Source organism: Clytia hemisphaerica, unplaced genomic scaffold, assembly GCF_902728285.1.
Source record: "Clytia hemisphaerica strain Z4C2 unplaced genomic scaffold, Clytia hemisphaerica genome assembly, whole genome shotgun sequence".
Taxonomy (NCBI): domain Eukaryota; kingdom Metazoa; phylum Cnidaria; class Hydrozoa; order Leptothecata; family Clytiidae; genus Clytia; species Clytia hemisphaerica.
In genome coordinates, this window is record NW_027104020.1 from 118,687 (window position 1) to 140,850 (window position 22,164).

At 34.9% G+C, this 22,164-nt stretch overlaps 3 protein-coding genes across 3 annotated transcripts in view; 2 read left to right on the forward strand and 1 right to left on the reverse strand.

The window, feature by feature from the left end:
* The window catches only part of LOC136811539 (uncharacterized), a 40,490-nt gene extending 18,472 nt beyond the window's left edge, over window positions 1-22,018 (reverse strand). Inside the window, 2 exon segments of the mRNA XM_067068161.1 lie at window positions 17,824-17,879; window positions 21,962-22,018. The gene's annotated coding sequence lies outside the window, so the exon portion shown is untranslated.
* On the forward strand, window positions 9,171-12,825 carry LOC136811430 (protein Wnt-11-like). The gene is made up of 4 exons (XM_067068032.1): window positions 9,171-9,263; window positions 11,428-11,663; window positions 11,792-12,108; window positions 12,263-12,825. Exons 1-4 carry the CDS (start codon window positions 9,193-9,195, stop codon window positions 12,737-12,739), a joined length of 1,101 nt encoding a protein of 366 aa, XP_066924133.1. The 5' UTR covers window positions 9,171-9,192; the 3' UTR covers window positions 12,740-12,825.
* LOC136811540 (ras-like protein rasD) lies at window positions 20,808-21,503 on the forward strand. The gene has a single exon (XM_067068162.1). The coding sequence runs from the start codon at window positions 20,808-20,810 to the stop codon at window positions 21,501-21,503; it is 696 nt and encodes a 231-aa protein (XP_066924263.1).
* Window positions 22,019-22,164: the final 146 nt, after the last annotated feature.

Genomic DNA, 22,164 nt, shown 5'->3' on the forward strand with positions numbered 1-22,164 from the left:
ATACCAATTTGGGACAAGCGGAGTTTTTACAAGCTCTATGTGATTGGTGAAAAATTGGGGCATAATGGTGGATTACGCTTACAAGAATACGATTTATTTATTTGTTACGACATGCGCTTACCGAATGCACTTGCATTAATTGACAATGGCGCTGCATTCGAATGCGACCCCCGGGGGAGGGGCAAGCGTATGATCTGCCTACGTCAGTGCGCGCTAAGGTGGGTTTTCAGAATAATCCAAAATGACTGCAAGTTTGAATTTAAAACAAATTCAAATATTGTTAAAAGAAAGGTTTTCAATTCTCTTTTCTGAAAAGTTTCTATGGTGGATAATTACAGCTGACAAAATAATTTTCTAGTTTTTTTTGAAACGAAATCCAGAACGACTTTCACGCAGATTACGCTGAGAAATAGAGTGCACTACCGGGTGCGCCACAAAAAAGTTTCTCTCTTTAAACTAATTTTCTCGAAATTTAAAAATATAAAGACCATTCCTATCCTAAATTTTTTGAGGGTCATTTATTATCGGCTCTTTCATCATCAAAAATGATGATTAGCTGTCTAAATGACCTTTGTTATATAAAGGAAGGTTGAATTAAATTAAAAAGAAAATTCGTCGAAAAAAGCCCAAAAATCTTGTAAAATTCATAAAAATACATCAAATATGGGTTTCGAGGTAAATCCGCAGCCTTGCATAGACTTTATCCAGTCTATAACCAAAAATCTAGGAAAATTACGGTAAAAGTAAATTAAAAGTATTTTGATGAAGATTTCAAACCCTTTCGACCCATGAGTTTCAAAATTTGTGTGTTTGATTACTGAAAAATAGTGTAAAGCCTATTGTGATTGCTAGTTTTATAATAAAATTTTGATAGGTCGATTTTTAACGTTTTCTGACAGTAATTTTTTTATCCATAGACGAACGCTTACGTGAAAAATTTGAAAACTGTTTGTCTTTTTGTCATTTTTTTTCCGTATGTTTGGCATTCGTGTTATCCGGGCAAGACTTTTGGGGCGCAAATAATGGGGTGGGGTGTTGGGTGGGCGTACTACGGCAAATATTCTAAGGGGACTCCTCACAACAAGCAACATGCTGAAAAATGGACCTACCTAATGATTAACATAAATGAAAAAGAAAAGTGACAATAATTGTACAAAAATTCAGAATGAAAATAAAGCTGGTGCTTAAAATGTAAAATGGTAAAAAGGATTGCCCAAATACAAATCACTAAACCATCAGGCCAAAAAACCTTTTAAACGCTGTTTTTGGCCAATTTGCCAAAAAAAATTTTCCTGAAAATCTAGCTCCGTCACATTTAGCCATATGTGCAAAAAATCGAAAAAATTATGAGTCAACATTGAGAAAAGCTATATTTTCTATTTGGTTAAAGGAATTCCCAAATCGAAATCCGTCTTTTAATGCGAATAAGAATTTTCCAGGTACAAAAAATCAGAAAATATGACTGGATTTGCACAAATCCAAAAAAACAATATTTTTAGGCAGTTTTGGCCCAAATTTGCCCAAATATATTTTTTTTCGAAAATCGGGCTCCTCACCTTTAGCTTGCCATTTGCATCATGTGCAAAAAATCAGAAAAAAATACTGAGTCAACTTTTTGAAAAGTATACTTATTGGTTAAAGGGAATTCCCCAAAATACGAAACCGTTTTTTAAGCGAATAAGAATTTCGGGAAAAACCATTCAGCCATTCTTAGAGAAGCTTGCCTCCATCTTGTACAAAAATCAGAAAAAGGAATGACAGGATTTGCACAAAAGTCCAAAAAACCTATTTTAGTAGTTGGGCCCAATTTGCCCAAATAAATTTTTTCTCAAAAATCGGTCCGTCACGGCTGGCATTGCCATTTGCTCATTGTGCAAAAAATCAGAAAAAACTAATAAGCCAATCCGGAGAAAAGCTAGTAACAGACGGACGGACGGACGGACATGGGTTAATTTATAGAACCTCCACCGGGGTACCCGGAGGTAGGTCCAAAAATAAAAAACAGCGCTTTTCTTAATAATTAAAATTCGCTAGTGTAAGAAGTGTAACCAAGCCTTTGTAAACATTCATCGTGAGAACTTTTTAATGGCTGCACATGCTTTTGAAACTTGCTGCTGCTGTATAAATTTTTATCATGTTTTCTGGTCTTTTGTAGAGTATTTAAAGAGGTTTATTATTCGTTTACTACTAAGTATTTTATGTTTGTGTAGTTAGTGAATGCACCAATAAATTGATAATGCTCAGTAAGTAGTACAAAAAGAGTTAATTTTTCACAACAAAGAGTTGTTCATGTGCTCCGAGATTGATTTGTAAACGAAAGCCGTAAATCAAACACATCAAACATCAATCGAACTAATAGAACCAATCAAAACCAATCAACTAACCGGAATTTCTTGGTTCTATCTGTTCGATTTGGTTCGGATTTATTGCATTATTGCATATATAGAAAAACCGCTTAACCCATCATTTTTTTTTGGATGGATTGTTTATATATATTGTCATTTTTAAAACTAACCCATCATTTTTATTTATTTAGATAGATTCTTTACATTGTTATTTTTAGAAAAAAAGAAAATCTTCACATTTATATTTTATTCCCCATGCATGCCGAATTATTGTCTTATAATTGCCACTCTTAAAGAAAGTTAATCTCCTATTACAGAACTTTTTTTCATCATAAAATCGACCGAGAAATCGACTAAAATGAAAATAGGGTTCTTCCGTCTAGAAATAAAAGGATAAAAATAAGTAAATGAATAAATAATAGTAATAATATTTCAACATTATTTGAAAGGTGGCAGTTAGTGTAAGCTATATCTAGTTATAAAGAAGATAGACTGGCGTTACTGACAAAAAATGGCCACTCAAAAGTAATTCCATACCCGGGCTCTTTGGAATCCCCTAGTTCAAAGGTCCCTTTAAAACGCTATTTACCTCTTCTTTCCATAAACTGGAGGTGTCGAGAGGAGCACGAAAATCGTATAGAAAGTTACCGTAAATCACCGATTAAGCGCCCGGGCGCTTATTTAATTTTTCAGGCTCTGAGGGGGGCGCTTATTCAAGCGGGGCACTTATTCAAGCGGGGCGCTTATTTTTTTATTTCAGAAATTCGTATATCAACAAATTCGGAATCTGCTTAAACTTAACTTCAAAAAAGGATGAATAAAAGAAAAATCCAATTGACAATTTCTATCATTTTATTCTTAATCGTTTTTTCTTTTTAAGACAATATCTTATTCAATCAATAACAATATCTTTGTCGTCGTCTTCATCTTCTTCTTCAATAACAAGTTAATTTTTTTCGACTGTTAATCATTTGAAGAGAAATTCTTATCCCGGAAATTAGCCTAGGCCACCAATTCGAATAAGCGCCCCTCCCTGGAGGGGGCGCTTATTCAAAGGGGGGCGCTTATTCGAGCGGGGCGCTTATAAAATTATTTTAACTAAATGGGGGGCGCTTATTCGAGCGGGGCGCTAATTCAAGCAGGGCGCTTAATCGGTGATTTACGGTACTACCCCTCTAGGGAAAAGGGAATACTAGTTACATAATTCAAAAATATTTTGGACAGTGGGGTATCTGATACCCATGTAAGCAATTCTTCTGTCTGCTTTTTTTTTCGGAGATATTTTACGGACATGTCCAGTTTTAAACTGTCTGAAAAACTGGTTTCCGCTGTCCGGATTAATGGAGCTTTTTTGGTAACTCAGCATACCCTAAATAACTAAAGAACATCCGTGCCAATTTTCAGCTTGATGGCAATTTTGCTCAGGTCTCAGGCTATTACCTAACTACACATCTTTGTTGTTTTATGAATGGATAATCATAGGTGTCATAGAAATCTGCTCTCCTTCAGAGAGTTTTCGACCAGAACATTTTTTGTATCAGAAACCGACTTGTATATATAGTTTGGGGCAAGCACAGATTTAAAAAGCCCGAAGGGCTCTAGATGTCATGCTTTTGCTGAAAAGTGTGCCGTATTTAGGTAGGTAATTCTACATAGTTCACGTGACATTACAATATAATTTCAGCGCTTTACCAATCAAAGCTTCTAGGATTTTCGGAAACAATAGAAACTATTTCTTGCAATATTCACTTTTTTTGCCTTCGAAGGCTTAAAGCACGACATCTAGCCCTTCGGGCTTTATAATTCTGTAGAGGCAAGCGAATAGGTAAATCAGCAGATCTGCAGCAAAATACAACGACGTAGGCTATCTTCCTTCGCTCCGAGCGTGAAAGCCAGTAACTGTCTATTTATTGTGTAGACAATAACGTAGTTTAATACATTAAATAAAACAATAATCAGACCACTTTTTTACCTCAAATTAAAAAATTTGATCTGAAAAAAATACCTGAAAATTATTATTATTAATTAATTTATTATTATTAAACATTATTAGTAGAACGTCTTTCACTCAAAACAATACAACCGATGAAGGAAATCTCACCTCTTATAAAAATGCACATATCACCACCAAAAAACTTCCAACAACCACCCAGCTTCCAACCCAAGACAAATCTCCAAAACCTCTAAATGACTCAAATCCAACAATCGATTGATTCTCCTTTCTTAACAGACAACTTGCTTGAGGTCTTTTCAAAATGAATATGGATTCGTAGAACACCTGAATAATATACTAAGCTTTCCTATCTGAAACTTGACTGATAGGTCATCTCGTCATCTTGACCCAAAACAGATAGTTTGAAAGATATTTCCAAGTAGCTAGGGAATTTCTCATATTTGGAAAGATCTTTGAAATGACCTTGTGAAATCACTTGAAGAGAATGCTTTGTTCAACCCACCGAGCCCAACATGACTTTCGCTCCAGCAGATAATGTCTCAGCAAACGATTATCACACTATGATGAAGATAATGATAAAAAATGCAGATTATTTCAACCTTAAATCTACCAAAGACTGGTCTTCAACAAGCAAGCTTAAATTCTTTAATTTTACACATTACTGTTTAATAATCATACTGATAAAGCTTGAAGGCAATCCAGAAAACTTTTAGGGATTGTACTTTGTGAAAGATCAACTGTCGAAATCATCAGCTACCTTAGACACAATCTGATATAATTTTCTATCAGCCTCTGTGTACTGACCTACAAGTGATCAATCTTGTTCAAGAACTGCTCTCTAAAGAAAACCGAGTAATTTGATTGGGTGTCCTTGTCTCAAGTTTAATGCTGCTCCTATTCAAATCCATCAAATCAACAATCAGAAAACGGATACTAAATTGCGATTTTGCTCGCAAGACCCAGTGGACTCCCTCCCACTGGAAAAATTGCCCAAAACATGTACACGAATACACACTAGGGAAAAGTCCTCAACAAAAATCTTGGTGTTAATCTTCGATAAGAATCTCTCCTTCCCCCAACACATCAAATCAGGCGAAAAACGCTAATTCAATGGCTGGTCTAATCAGACGGACATTCACATAACTCAGGAACTGTTTCAAGAACTGTATGTAACATTTGTCAGACCTCAACTAGATCTGCTCACCAAAACTGAAAAATAGGCGAGATTGATAGAAGGTATTGAGCGAAGTTGAGACATGTGGATGGACTTCTTGATGTTGTTACTTTTGGTGGAGCATAAAGCTGTAGCAGAACATATCAGGAGAAGTAAAAGTAATCCGAAACGTTGTTAGCAAAGACTAAATATTCATTTTTTCTTCTTCTCTTTTCGTTCTTCATCTTTCTTCACCTTAAAAGATGGCTACAAAACCTTTGGACTTTGTCTGCCGAAATATAATAACCATGGATGTTTAAATGAAAATTGTGGCATTCGAAAAGAATATGAGAGGCAACGAAGATTAATATACTCTCATCGTGAATAGAACTTAAAGAAGACTTCCTGATTCCCATCGGGAGATCTAACCTTTTAAGTTTTAAACAAAAAGTTATGGTAAAATGATCATTCCGTTACACGCGTTACAAACTCACCAAAAGCGATTGATTTCAACCAACAAAGAAAATGATATATTAACATTGCATCGCTAAAAGTTGAAATATAATGTGATATAGAGTGATGACTGAACTTTTCTTATTTACATGATGTAAAAAACCTCAATGCCAATCAAAAGGACGAAATAAGAAATTCACAAATGTTGCATATTCTTGTATTTGTTTCAACGGATAAATCAGTGGCAGGTTGATGAAACCTTCGTGAAAGTCTCTTTCGATTAGGCCGTGATTGGGAGATTTAACACACGATAAACAAAGATAAAGGAGTGGCAGTCAGGGTGAAATGAAGGTAATGGAAAGCCACGTAATCAGTAAGGTTAAGTCTCCGAAAGCCTTCAATTTCAGTTTACTTATTGTAGTTTTTGATATTTACAAACTTTAGAGCCAAAGACCGGGACATAAAAATTTCTATTGAGGTTACTTACTCTTAGGTGCCAAATAAACGGGGGGGGGGGGTTCGAATAAATGGGGTGGTTGGAAAAATTTTTCAAATTAAATAAACGGGGGGACCTAATTACCGGGGGGGTTGGAAAATTGACCTTTAAAAACCCTAAAAAGGGTCAAAATAGACTAAATTTAGGCTTTTTAGAGTGAAACAAGGAATTTTCCTTTTTGTAGCTGGGAATTTTTTCAAAAATTAATAAACGAGGGGGTCCTAATAAGGTCCCGGGGGGTTGGAAAAAAATCGAAAAATTAACAAGCGGGGGGGGGGGCGTTTATTTAGCACCTAAGAGTAAATGATCAAGGTAACTCGGTTATAAATCACAAATTTCTTAGTCATTCTACATGGCTGATTATTCAAATACTTTAGGCGTACAAACTTTCGCGAGCAGAAACTTTCGCGATTTTCGCGAGTTTTGGCCCTTTTCGCGAATGTAAATGTCTTTAAAAATTCTAGGAAGGGCCATTCGCAAAAGTTTATGCTCAATTCAATTCAGCATTGCGGACGAAGTAAAACTCATAATGGTAATAAAAACATACTGGTTTAAAATATTTCGCTCTCTCTTAGAGCATCTTCAGTTTTTTTGAATAACAAAGACGTTTAACAATTATATTTAACGACGCTAGAACGGCATTACAAGTTTATGCTCGCGAAAAATTCTTGAAAAAATATAAACTCTGTAAAACTTCAAACATAAAATGTAACTTTTATGGCACTTTTTAGCCTGCTAAAAGACTAATAAGTCAAAGGACAAGTGTTTCAAGCCAATACCAGAAGTATTCGTCCCTCTAAGCCATTTTTTCATGTGAAAATACTCAATTTTACGTCTTGACTCGCGAAAGTTAATGCTCGCGAAAAATATTTTTCCGTTAAATTCGTGAAAGTAAATGTCTTGAATTTCGCGATTTTTCGTCCTCGCGAAAGTTTCTGCTCGCGAAAGTTTGTACGCCTAAAGTAGGTTTCAGGCGAGGTTGAACTGGCTGTGACAATGGAATAAACTGTGTTTAAAGATAATCAGAAATTGCCGTATAAGTTTCAGAAGCAGGCTTGGCATATATCGGAAATGACTTTCAGTGTAAATTTGACGGTTATAAAATGGGACGCTTTCATGTACATATTTCTCTGATGTTGCTATGGAGACGAGAAGATATGGATTTTATATTTCTGACATCATTAAATCCTTCAATTTCTCATCAAAATGCATCAAACTTCCAGGGGAAGCACTTAAGAGCAACAAAATCACACAAGCTTACTAGCACTAAAATGTTCTGACACTCCTTTCTCACAGGACCCGGCAGGATTTTTTTCAGCCAGTGGGATAAAAATAACAGACGAAAACCCGATGGGGATCGATATTCCCATATTTTTATGGCTGGGGATTTCAATTCTTTTGTTTTCAAGTCAGAAATTTCAGTGGGGATGGGATAGACATTTTGCAGTGAGGATTGGTTTGTTTGATTATTTTCAGTGGGAAGAAAAATTGGAGGGGTGATATTTTGGCCAATTTTTCCAGTGGGAAGGGGTCCCAGTGGGTCCGTGAGAAGGACGTGTGTTCTGAGGTGCTAGCCAGAAGATACTGTCTAAATATTTTCTTTTTTCCTGTAACATCCAAAATAGAAAATGATCACCCATCTGCTGAACAAGGAACTCGACATTTTGGAGATTTCCGCAGTGAAGCGATAAGCGGGTTTCCTGTCTAAGAAGGTGCGAAAACAGTTGTGACACCACAAATATCTAAAGATTGCCAAAAGTTGACTGGAAAGAAAGTAGTGGGTGATACCAAGATATCATTTTCTAATGAAAGGCTGACTTTATACGAATCATTTCCTATTGCCCGTTGTTTTCTCTTGTTTGAAAGCTTATAATTGGATTTGAAATTGAACAGTTTTAAATGAAACTGGGAACAAAATGAGGCAGGCAGCAAGACATCGGATGAACGTTATAAAAACGTTTTGTTTTCTCGAATGAAATATTACAAATCTAATCAACAGTCACAAATTGACAAAATAGGATTCAACTCTTTATTTTACTTTCCTATATTCATGAGAAGGTTTTTCATAAAGAACTTTCTTTCTAAAGAACATTCTTTCAGTTCGTCACTAAGAGTAAGATGTCCCTATGTACTCTATCTTGCTTGACTTCATGCGATTGTTTTCATTTAGTCAAAAGGATTATACTTTAGTGCAGATCAAAACATATTGAATTCATCTTTCGGATAATCGTTGATCGTACACATAAAAAAGCGACAGAAGTAACTTGCTGAAAGGTTTGGTATGAAATCATTGTGCTGAGAATAAGTTATACTCGTTTCCTCATTTTCGTTTCTTCTTCAAATATGCGTGTGGCCCATTGATGAACTTGTTTTTGTTGAGTATATAGTTTAGTTGTTTATGTAACTGACGTTCGTGAAAATAGATTGGAATTAGCGGTAACAATTTAAAAGTACGCTAATCTTTATTTTATTGCTTTCTCGGTCCATAAAATTCAAAATTAACGAGCACGAATAAACAAAATTAACGGAGCCGCAAGAAGAGTTTATTTTCACGTATAAGAAGGCTTTAATTTCCTTTTGATAGGCATTAATTATCTGTTGTTAGACGACTATGGATTTGGTATATGACAAATAGAAACGCACCTTCTCATTTACTAGTTAGATTGGACATCAGCAAGCTGGTCATATTCAATACGAGGCAATACCTTTGGTATTTTTGATTATTTTTTTTTGGATCAAATAATTTTCATTTCTTTTCATTTCTAGGAGGTGAAGGAATAAATAAGAGAGAATGAAGATCACTTTGTTTATTTTGATTATTGGATCACTGTGCGCATGCGTACAATCAAATATCAAATGGGTGTAAGTATTATCATTTTCCATCTCTATATTCACATATTTAATATAACGTCTGCTGATAAAACTCATGACCTTTCTTTTTTGGTCACTCTTTATAGTTTGGTATTAAAAATCCCTGTGCTTATTTGAATACAATGTTTTGTTACGCAGTTGCATTTCGTTTCAGATACCTTGTAGATAATCACCGATAGCAAAGGCTTGGCATCTTTTTATCACAGTGATTCTAATGTCCCTCAGTAGAATAAAAGGAAAGGCGATGTCGCAACTGTCTATTTGAGGGATAGGGTGTCGTCAGTTCTTTTAAACTAAGAAATGACACAAGAATAGAAGGAAATGGTATGAAGCAGTCGCAGTCATATTTACAACCATTTCAACAGTCAGTTGAAAAAGGAGATCCTATTTACTAAATAAATTAGCTCCATGACGTGAAATTGTTTTCGAAGGATCACGAATTCCACAAGAAAGACAATTGACGTCATGGTATGATGTTGGTGAAGGAATGGCTTGGTTTGGTCAATTATCTGACGGTTAATTGAATTCACTCAGTGGACGGAAGGTTGATGTTTTTGCAGTGAAAGTAAACCACTGTGTGACTTTGCAACCTCTAATTTGATAATGAGCTCATCTAACACAATCGTCTCCTTAGACAATATTCTCATCGTAAAATATGCTATGACTGAAATATCCTATTATCAAACATTCTATAAAAAGTGGAACATTTTGTAATGATCTTGAATATTCTGTCAACCAGCCCTCCTTTTTCCTGCTTAGCTAATCATTTTGAAAGTGATGGGGTGATATTTACGTGATGTGCAAGATTGCAAAAACGTTTTAAATGCTCTTCCATCCTTCTGACATGAAATCAGAATTATGACCGATGTAACAAACAAGAGCAGCCAGAGGAATTTTTTGAAACTTTACCGGCATACAGTACAAAGTTAAAGATTCTAATCGTTTCAGAAATTATTTCAGTATGCAAACTTTCTAATGTTCGGATGAACTTCTAAATGTAGACTTTAGCAATTAGTGATAATAAGAACCCAATCCGAAATAAACCAGAATCGGATGTGACACGCAAAAATAACATGTCGAGTATTAATTGGGCGCGGATATAGAGTTAACTCGTTCATTCGTTCCCAGTGAGAATGTGAAATTAATAAAAGTGTATAAACAATTTAACAAGATTTAATTAGTCATTAGTCGGTATCTTTCATATTCATTGCTTCTTTTCATACCGTAAATCACTTTTACATTTTCGAAATGAACTAAAGCACTTCGCATCTTTTGACAAGGATATGAGAAAACTCATTAAAATGACTTAGCTCTTAATCGCCACAAATACGTTATATTTCGTATGTTGTCCGTGAGAAAAGATCTTTGGTAGCTAAACAAATCCGTTTTAAATTCCACTGTAGAAAGATTTTTCACGTGTCAAATCATTTGTTCATTTCAACTGAAGTTTCAGATTAAATCTAAAAAATATTAAATTTTGTATCATTTCCAAAAAAAACAAGAATCTCTCTTTTTTAATGTATGAGCCAATTTTTGTCAAGGCTCGGCTATTTTTTTGTAACTTTAAGCCTCGAATCTTTCTCATCTTGTTCTTATTTTTAGGGCAAAAATGGATTTCTTTTCGGGTTAGCACTGACTTTTATCACATTCAGTAATTCACACACAGGCTGAGAATATACCCCAATCAAAATATCCGATTGAACAAAGAATAATAAATATTGAAATGGACTATTTTCCACATTTCCTTAGTTGATTAGGAATAAGAAAATACCCTATCATCATAACTTAATTCCAATAGATTTTGATTTAAAGAAGATTTATTTTAAAAATGTCTCAATTCGAGTAGTATCCAATCAACTTCGATTCAGATTTACGCCTGAAAAAATCAATCCAAGTTAAAATCTTATGTCTAGAAATAATCAGTAATATGTAACAGTATGCTCTGAAACAACTTTTTATGAAGTTGCACTATCGTTAGGGCTACCATGCTAAAAAATGAGAAACCTACATTCTCGGGGTTTACTACATTCTCGGGGTCAGGTGCTGTACCATTAATATGAAAATGCCAGCACTTCATCTCAGAACTATTGTATGCTTTTGAGATCACACCTTGTCAATTCACCATGACTAAAAGTCACGTGTCATATATTTTCAGAGGCATCAAGAACTATCCGATCAACGCGATATGGACGAAACACGATGTGTGTACGAAGAGGAACGGCTTTACCTGGCGACAAGTACGCTTCTGTCGACAACAATTCCCTTGGATGTTGTTCGCACACGACGCAGCGAAAGACACGGTAGATGAATGCGAAACAGTCCTCAAGCAACATCAATGGAATTGCCAAACAATCAACAAAGCGCCTGCTTTCAACATTGACTTAAAGAAAGGTAAAAAGGTTTGTTTTTTGTTTAGACGGGTTAGACCATATAACTCAGGCATTTGCAATTTTGTATTACCATTTCCATTATTTCACTAACAAGAAAAGAAAATCACGGCTCAAATTTTGTTGTTCTAGATACGAAAGAATCAGCATTCGTACACGCACTATCAGCGTCCACACTCGCATTGACAGTGGCACGTGGTTGCATGGCAGGAAAACTGGACAAATGTACTTGCTTACAAAGAAAACAACAAATATCATTTCCTTCCGAAATGGTAGGTCGAGATAATGCAAGTAGCGTCAACAACTTGGTTGGTTGTAAAGGAATACTCAGTGTGGGTAAAAGGTTTTCTTCAGAATTCATGAGTGCCGGCGTGCGATGGAAAGCGAAAACGGATCGACACAAAATGGAAATGGCTGTTCAAAAGCACAACCTCAATGTGGGATTGCAGGTAACCGTTACTCTACTAGTATTTTGCACAGTCATTCGACCTTAAATAAATGTTTTTAAAGTTAAGGAAGAGTTGATACATGATGAGAATGTTTTATATCTGCTAGAAGGAGAATTCATTTTTAAAAGTTGCAGTTTCTTGCTTGTCTTTATAGGAGTTAAACGGTGGTGAGCATATCTCATGCACATGCAATGGAGCAACAGCTGGTTGCACTGTCAAATTCTGTCATCGCCGCCTCGTCCTCATGCAAGATGTAGCAAACAAATTGTTGAACAAATACCACAACGCCGTCCAAACTTCTCGCAATGATTTCCATGACGACAACAAATCAAACACAAACAAAGGAACATCGCTCGATATTTATAAAGCCGAAACAAAACATGAAAAATCTTTAATTTACTTGGACAACGTGGACCATTGTAAAACAAACAAAGGGGTGTACAGTTCCACAGGGAGGAGATGCACTGCACAAAAATCCAGCCCAGATAGTTGTGACAAAATCTGCTGTGGAAAAGGTCACCGTATCAGGAGGATAGAAATTCACTCCAAATGTAATTGTAAATTTGTATACTGCTGTGACGTAAAATGTGAGACGTGTGTTCGCTATGACACAATACTTGAATGTTTGTAGTGTGATTATTAACAAAGCAAAGAAGCCTTGTGCTTTTGGAGGCGATAGCATGAATGATGGCTCATTCAGGATACGGGACGGAGTACAAATACTGTGACATAACTACAATAGTGAGGCGATTCTTAAATAAACCAATCAAAACAGGTGCGGTTAAATCCTGACAATGCGGATCTATTTTCCACCTCCTATCTCTCGATCTCCTTTTCTATTTTCTAGTTTCTGAGACTTAGTTTCTCATTTCTGACTGAGTTTTCATACCTGTCAATCATTTGTTCATCAATTTCGACCAGTCTAATTTTCGCACCGAGTGGGATTCGAACCACCACCAAAGAAAGACCTTCGGATCCGGAAGCCAGCGCTCTATCCCTTGAGCCATCGCCACACAGCAAAATCACGCAATTCATAACATTTTATACCAAACTGGCAAAATACGGGGGTAATGTTATTATAATATGGGTAAAAGTACCCCTTTTTTAACCTGACTGAAATTCGAGCCGTTACTAGCAACCCTGCGGGGCCCAAGGCGCCGAGTATGCACCCGGCACAGTGACAAGCCGTTACTAGAAACCCTGACCCTACATCGAAGACGCCAAAAAATAAAAATTTAAAGTTTCCGCATTGTCAGGATTTAACCGCTTCTAATCAAAACAATAATGCCACGGTGACTCATACAAACTCATGATCAACTGAAAGTAAAACGGACAAAAAACGATTGCACTATTTAAAGACTTTATAAAGTGGTATTTAAAATTAAAGAGGTTAGAAAACTAGCACGAACTGTATTTTATCAAAATGGTGACACCTCATGACCAAAAATGTGAGATTTAAAAATCTTTCAACATGATTTCTAACAAAGTAAAATAGTATTGATTTAACTGCACTCCTTTTCAAGTTTCTAGTTTGTCTATATAAAAATACCAATCCTGGGTCAGTAACGTACAGGGTGTCCCGAAAAAAAGTATCGAGTTCGAACATGTAGAAGGTTTTTTTGCGTGTGTTTAACAAAATGTAAGAAAATATATACCAACAGAATAATTGTTTTTACAACAGTCATTATGATTAAAAATAATTAATTTTCTTTACGATTTTCATGACGTTAAAGTTATTGAGAATTGTTTTTTGTAAAAGTTATTAATAAAGATGTCTCATGACAATTAATATGACACAGAGAGAAACTTTGATAAACATTGCAAATTTAGTGAAACACACACAAGAACTTTCGTTCTATAGAAGTGGTACGACTCGATACTTTTTTTCGGGACACCCTGTATAAAGCATGTCCGGAAAAAAGAAGAAGAACAAAACAGATTAGCAAAAAATCAAAAGAAATTAAGATGGAAAATGAAAAAGAAAAGAATCAATGTTGCGAAGAAATGTGCTGTAATTACCATCTACAAAACAGTAATTCTTTGATCCTAAAATATCATCACTGTGGAAAAATCATTCAAAAATATTAATTCGATCGAAAGATATAGCTCAAAGTTTATCACTGATTTGCCAAAAAAATCATAAAAAAAAGCGAAAAGGAGCCCATTTCACAGTCAACCAGACAGAAGTTTTAAGCTGTACTTTTTGACTTAATGAATATTTTTTGAATTCATTTCACAGTGATAACCCCCTAAGATTAAAGATTTCCTAACATGAAAATGAAGATCATAGGACAATTCTACAAAAAGTTTTTTTTTCTTCTTTATTTTTCATCATCATTTTCTTTAAACTTTTTTGAAGTTTTGCTTCTTTATAATATTATACTCGTTATTATATTTTCAATGAGCGCTTGACCGCCATTTTATTCGTATTCTATCAAAAGTCAGTCTTTTTTGTCTCCGCTGTAGATTATATTGAGACAGACTTTACTGCGATTTAACTCAAATTGAAATTTTTACAGGATTATTAAATTTAATATGCCTGAAAGTCTGAATTTTTCGTGTCTGTTAGAGGCGGGAGGATTTTAATAAAATCCTCAGTTTTGGCATATTTGTTATTTTTCGCCCTCAGCCGAAGTACTGTAATCTTAAAAAGCGTGTATAACTTTTCACCTGAAGGTGGGAGATACTATGGCGCGCCAAAGCGGAAATAAATACTATCTTTCATTTCGCGGCACTATCTTTCATTTCGCGGCACTATCTTTCATTTCGCGGCACTATCTTTCATTTCGCGGCACTATCTTTCATTTCGCGGCACTATCTTTCATTTCGCGGCACTATCTTTCAGTTCGCGACACTATTTTCCCAAAAAAACATTATCTTAATTGAAACAATACTATCTTTATTATGGAAGCCGAGAAGTGCCATCGAGAAAAAAATATTTAATTTTAGAAAAAAAATATTTAATTTTAGTAAGAAAAATTAAATTTAGAAAAAATATCAATTTAGAGAAAAAATTAAGTTCACTTCAGAAAAAACTGTTTTTAGAAAAAAGTTTTTTTTGGGAGAGCTTGATTCCGTGCATGCTTACACCAAAAGTCCACCGTCTGAAAACAATTTGAAAAAAGAAAAACTTTTTGGCCTGATTCCTCCCGGGGGCCACACACTTACTTACAACTTTCGTTTTTATACTTCCTGGATTTGTTTTTGGATTTGACTTTTGTTCAGACCAGATTATTTTTTTGCACATCACATAGATGTCAATCCACAAACAATTCAAGTTGACAGAACCGATATTATGCTCAATATTTAATACCTTTTATTTATTGGGGAAAAAATGTCGAAGTTTTATTTCGTCAGGGAAAAAAATCGTCACTTTTCCCCGACCAAATTTACAATTTAGTTAGTCACTTTCACATGACTAAACTGCCCAAATGAAATGGTTTTCTTCACTTAGCTCGAAAATAGATCTTGTAGTTCGACGTTTATAAAACACTAATTTCGGTTAATAAAGGTGTAAAAAATTTGGATTTGAAGTTTGGTTGGGGGGAAAATTGAGTAAAAGTTTTTGGTCGGGAATAAAAAAATCGAGTAAAAAAAGTTTTGGTCAGGTGATAAAATGTTGGGAATAAATTTTATTAGGGAAAAATTTCGTCACCCCTTCAAAATTTTCGTCACTTTCCGCTGACATTTTTTCCCATAATAACAACGTAGGTAAAAATTTTTCTGATTTTTTGCCTAAAAGTAGAGTATCATAAATAGGTAGGTAACGGTTGCGTTAGATTTTGGTAACAAAAATTAATGTACATAACAAACCGCGAAAAGCGCTAAAATTAAAACCCGCGAGAAGTAGTTCCAATTAAAAAGGTATGTTTTAAGGTTTTAATTTTTTTTTCTAAAGTAAAATTAAATTTTTTTCTCTAAATTGATAATTTTTGTAAGTTTTATTTTTTTTTACTAAAATAAAATTAAATATTTTTTTCCCAATTTAAATTTATTTTTCTAAAATTAAATATTTTGTTTCTAAATTTAAATCGTTTTTCTAAAATCAAATATTTTTCTCTGAATTCAAATTTATTTTTCTAAAATTAAATATTCTTTATTCTAAATTAATAATTTTTTTTCTGAAATTAAATATTTTTTTGTCGATGGCACTTCTCGGCTTCCATAAAAAAGATAGTATCCCGTAAAAAAGATAGTATTGTTTCAATTAAGATAATGTTTTTTTGGAAAGATAGTATCGTTTTAAAAAAGAAAGTGTCGTTTTAATAAAGATAGTGTCGCGAAATAAAAGATAGTGTCGCGAAATGAAAGATAGTGTCGCGAAATGAAAGGTAGTGTCGCGAAATGAAAGATAGTGTCGCGAAATAAAAGATAGTGTCGCGAAATAAAAGATAGTGTCGCGAAATGAAAGGTAGTGTCGCGAAGTGAAAGATAGTGTCGTGAAATGAAAGATAGTGCCGCGAAATGAGAGATAGTATTTATTTCCGCTTTGGCGCGCCATAAGATACGGCGGGTGTCACAACAACAAATAGAGGGTTTCAGCCACTATTTATATATATTTTACATATTTTGAAGGCAAAGCAAAATCTTTTGGTTGTTTTGTTTGGTAGCAAACAATGATAGCACTACTCTGAAGCGGTGTAATGCATCGAGCGCTGATCTTCTTTTCGTTGAAAACTTGTGCGTACTGTACAACTAGGACCCGGACCGGACCCTGAGAAAATACTATAAAATACTCTCATGGTTCATACTCCACTATGGTCCATACTTCTAGGGAGTAACATTAGGGAGTATGAGAACAATGGGAAGTATGGATTATAGTGGGAGTAAGAAAACATTAAGGGGTGACATCAACATTTGAGATTCGGAGATTTAACCCTATAAGTGCCAATGTCGTATATATCAGACATGGGCTATGTAGGAGGGCGAAGCCCTCCTGTAATGTCCAGTTTGAGTTAGAAATCGTCATTTTTGGTCTAACTCGTAGGAATTGAATTGGGCTTCATGGTCAAGCAATAAAACAATCAAAAGTGAGTCTTTTCAGCGAGATTTTAAGCCAAAAAGTCAAAAAAATGACAAAAAATTGAAAATTTAACAAAAATCCACTTTTTTCAGATTTTGACCGTTTTTTGACCATTTTTGGTCAAAGAGTGATCCAAGAACTTCCAAATTTGGCCCTGCTTTACTTGATTTTGTCCTCCAGCAAATTAATTTGAAGTTTTACCACTGGGCACAAAAAGAGGAGACTCTAAGCTATCCAACGAGCTACGAACAAGCTTCTAAATCCTTTGGGGTCCGTGTTTTCTCGAAAATTGATCTCGGGTCCGCGTTTTCTCGAAAATTTGAGCTGGGGTCCGCGTTTTCTCGAAAATTTGAGCTGGGGTCCGCGTTTTCTCGAAAATTTACGAGCGCGGTCCGGGTTTTCAGTCACGGGGTCCGTGTTTTCTCAGGGTTCAGGGTCCGGTCCAGGTCCTGGTTGTACGGTGCGCTGAAAAATTGTGATGTAGTGCCGTTTGTTTGACGTTAGGCAAAGTTTAAACACTGCAATGGCTTCTTTGTGGGTTCCTCGTTCAAATAAACTTTTAACCTAAATGACACTTTGGTTTCCACAATGTCTCAATGAGGAAAAAGACTGAAAATGGTCCAGGTAAAACAGAGCTTTAGGTGGCCATTCTGTTTCATGGTGATAGCTGAGAACAAATACTTGAAACTTACTTTAAACACTGGACGAATCTTTTCTTTTCCACCATCAGCTTCGGTAGCATCACAGCCTACGGCGAGTAAAAAAAATACATCTTCTTGAATTAAAGAAACAACCAGCTTTTTTTTTTTGATTTTCAGGCATGTGATGGAGTGGCTAATTTAAAAAAATGAAAAATAGCTGGTTATCCCTTAACCATAAAATCACTCGAATCTGATTGGTTTAGATTAATGTAACCTATATTTTTAACCAAAGATTGAGCAACGCCGATCTTCAATCACAAAAGTCGGCTCAACTAGCAAGATCGGATGAAAAGTACGAATTTCTGGTTTCTGGACGATTGGAATCATTTAGCATTTTGGTTAAATGATGAACGTCAACAAATCAACACTCAGTTCAGGTTTTTGCCTGTTTTTCTTCTCATCGAAATCAAAATCTACTAAGATTTTCGTATTGTACATATGTTTTTATCGCGAAAAAAAAAACACACTAAAAACAGAAGAACTTTGATTATCAGTATACTCAACTTAATTCGAAGACTTTCCAAAACCGTCAAAAAACGAGCAAGCAGCACTATCCAGTACTATTCCTGATCTCCAAGTTTAAGACTCTAAAGCATAGTTAAATGGCTAAACTAAAATTACCGAAATTAAAAACGGAACGAGTTCCCGGATTGAGAATCTGTAGAGAAAGTTTGTGTAGATCTTTTAACCCTTTAAGGGCCGATGACTTAATAACTGGTCATCCGGAAACGTAAAAAGTATGCCAATGACTTAAAAAAATGGTCATCTGGCAATTTAGTTAAGAATGCCAATGACTTAGAAACTGGTCATTACAAAATATAGTAAAGTATGCCAATGACTTAGAAAATCGTCATCCTAAATTTCTCTTTATTTACCAGAGTTTTTTCAAAAGACTTTTTGCATTTGCCAGAAAATAAAATAATTCAAAAAAATGTCCAAACATGAAAATTTAATTTTGGCAAATAAAATTGCGAAGTGATAAACTAAGTTTCTGTGTAGTACTTTTGAAAAAGTTGTATGTCTTTTACAATTTACAAACGAAAAAACTCAAGCCCCTTTGGGAAAATTAGAAAGTCCATCTTTTACAATTTACATAGGAAAAACTCAAGCCTATTTGAATTTGTGTAAATGCTTTTATCGTAGCACTTGTCTTTGTTTTATGAACCCCCTCGTAACCCGATTTGGTCAAGAAATTTTCTTTCACAAGTTACGTCATATGGCAATAGAGAAAACATTTTTCAAAATGACTTGACATCATGATAAATTATGCCATCTGGCAAACAAATAAAAAATCGCAATGACATATTACTAAGTCATTGGCATACTTGAGAACACTTTTTTTAGTCGTGGCAAATAAATTACACCACCTAATTTTTGCGCGGCAAACAAAAAAAGTTCTTTTAAAAAAGCACGGCAAACAGATAGAGTTTTTGAATAAAGCCGTGGCACTTAAAGGGTTAACATAATATAAAATCTCAGAAGAAGGCGCGGCAAATAGATGAAGCAGACAAATTGTTATCTTTTCATGATATTTATTTGGAATGAGTATGTGATATAAGCAGAAATCAGTTTTGTTGAAAAATAATATAACCTTTGCACTAAAAAAATAATGTTTGAGAAATTGTTCTTTTACTGATGAGTTGAAAAACATAACTTCTCATTTTTATTTCATTACTTTCACATTATATGTTTCTTTATTTTGGATTGGCTTTGCAGGATAGAGGAAATAAATTATGGGGCGTACGACAGTTTTACAGAGAAATTAAAAACCTTTTATTAAAAACAAAGTCAGTACAGTTGTATAAATAGAATTTTGAATGAAATTACAAATCGGAAAGTGAAGAAAAGAAAAACAATTCAAAGGGAAAAGGTACACGAAGGAGAAAGGCTTGGCTTAACAAGTTTTCAACGGAAGGTCATTGCAGATCGTTTGAATGATAAGGCTAGTGTTGCCAGGGCTTCCTAACAAATACACCTACATTACGCGTTAGATAGCCTATCGAGCTTTTTTAAATCGTTTGGATCCGACCGGACTTAATCGCAACCTTCACGCTGAAGTCAAAAGTTTTTTTTGAAAAGATTGTTGAAAACGGGTAGAGTATGTGGAGGAAAAGTAAATGGTTGAGCAAAATTTATTTCATTTTAATGATGGCGTAGGAACCATAAGTTGCGTTTTCCCAGACAGAAGTTTATCCACTTTCATCTCAAATCGAAAGTTTTCAGTTCTAAGTAATTCCGTTAATCCACGGGTGAGGAAGCCACCAACTGAAATACAATCATCTCCTACTACTGTATAGTACTATAGTTATCTAAAAGCATTTTCTTTCTTTTAATATGGATATACTGAATTGCTATTTTATTAAGGATGAAAATGTTCAACAAGGGCTCCTATTTTAGATTTTAAAGTAGTATGGTTAAAAAAAGAAAAATAACTCGGTGTTTTTTAACTCGGGAATTTTTGCTCCTTTAAATTTCTGTAAATAGATTAAATCTATTAAATTTTACGTTTAATAAAAAGGCTCGCCTCGCTCGTAAAATTGAATAGAGAGGAAGAATGATTGCAGCATTATTAAGCCTTTTATCTCGACATTCTTCAGAAAGGCATAGTGGATGCCATTCCATCGGATATGATTGGAATCTGATGATAAGATAACATCATCAAGGAATGGCTGATAATGTTTTCTTTTACAAATATATTGTAGGCCGAGCAACCCATTTAATGGCTAACTATAGCGACTGAAACTTTGAGCGAAAGGTACATTATGATGTTATGATATAAAACGATAGATAGTAGTAAGGTGTAAATTTAGTATGGAAAGAGAAGGTGTCAATTTCACGTGTAGGCGATTAAGCAGAAAATTAAAGAAAAGATGTAGGATGAGGTGGTTATTGCGAGAAGAAAAGATCTGTGGGCAAAATTTCGACCTCACTTCTTTTAAACTCGCTTCTTTCTTTTTAGCAAATCAAAGGAAGAGATGCAAGCAAATTCTCGTATGAGGAGTAGAAACAAAAGTCGACGTAATGCATTGCGTACTTTACGACGTCGTGACACGGTGGGACTTTTAATTCTTGGGAAGTGTGAATCTGGCAAGTCATCCTTGGTCCATCGGTGGTTGAGAGGCCACTTTGTTGACCAATACCGACCGACCGTTGAAGATTTCCACGTCAAATCATATAAGCATATGGGACAATGTGTTAATGTAGGTGTCATTGATATGACTGGTTCATGGGATTTCCCCGCAATGATCGACCTTTATCTAACTAGAATCGACAGTGTTATGTTTGCTTATGAAATCGGGTCTGAAGACGCAGTCAAAAATTTAAGACTGTTGCATGAGAGATTAGTAAAAGTGCGCGGTGAGCGGAACGAGGTCTCGCTTACAGTAGTGGGCACCAAGGTGGATCGACAACAAGACCATTACGATGATTATCGGAACGACGAACTTAACCAATTCTTACGTTCCATCAACGTTCCTGATGAACGACATGTGCTAACGTCATCAAAATTGAACCTTAACGTGAATGAAGCATTCGAGAGCGCTTTGAATGAGGTGATTGAAAATATGATACCAAACGAAGATGCTATCAAGAGGTTAGGAAAACTGATGAAGGATAACAAGAAAACAAGTTCATGGGTTCAAAAATTGTGTTGCGGAGTCTCCTTCAGATGATGAAAAGAAAAAAAAGATTGTATCAGAAGGCTTATGAAAGAGATTATACTCGATAATTCTTGTTCCACGACAACAAACTCCGATTCAAATTATGCAATAGAAAATGGATAAATAAGAATGAATGAATGAATGAATGCGATAGAACATGATACGATACAAGTGATTAGAAAATAACATCTCAAAAAAATGAAAATACAGGAGAAAATGGAAAATAGTCACCCTTATCGAAATTAGAACAGTTTTTTAAATCAGCCTAATTCAAAGATTGTCCGCGAAAAAACTTTGAGATTTTCGCAGACAGATCGGTAAAATTAATCGTAAATATTATACTAAATACTCAGCTTCGTCGAATATCATCAAGCTTGACTGAATAATTTTCGATATCTGATTTTTCTTGTCGAATATCTGCTTATTATGACTGACCACATTTGTTATGATACACATGAAAAAAATCTTACCTCAATACAATTCTTTGTTCTTGTCCTGTTCTGTGCCTTCTAAATCTTTTCAGGATATTATTTAATTCTGTCAGCTGCTTTCAATCATCATAACTTTTTTTTCTTAGAGCACTGAAAAAAGAAATTTGATAGACAATTTTAAAAATGGGTTTCCTGAGGAAAAATATGCTGAGGTTGCGAAAATCAAATCATTTGAAAGAAAG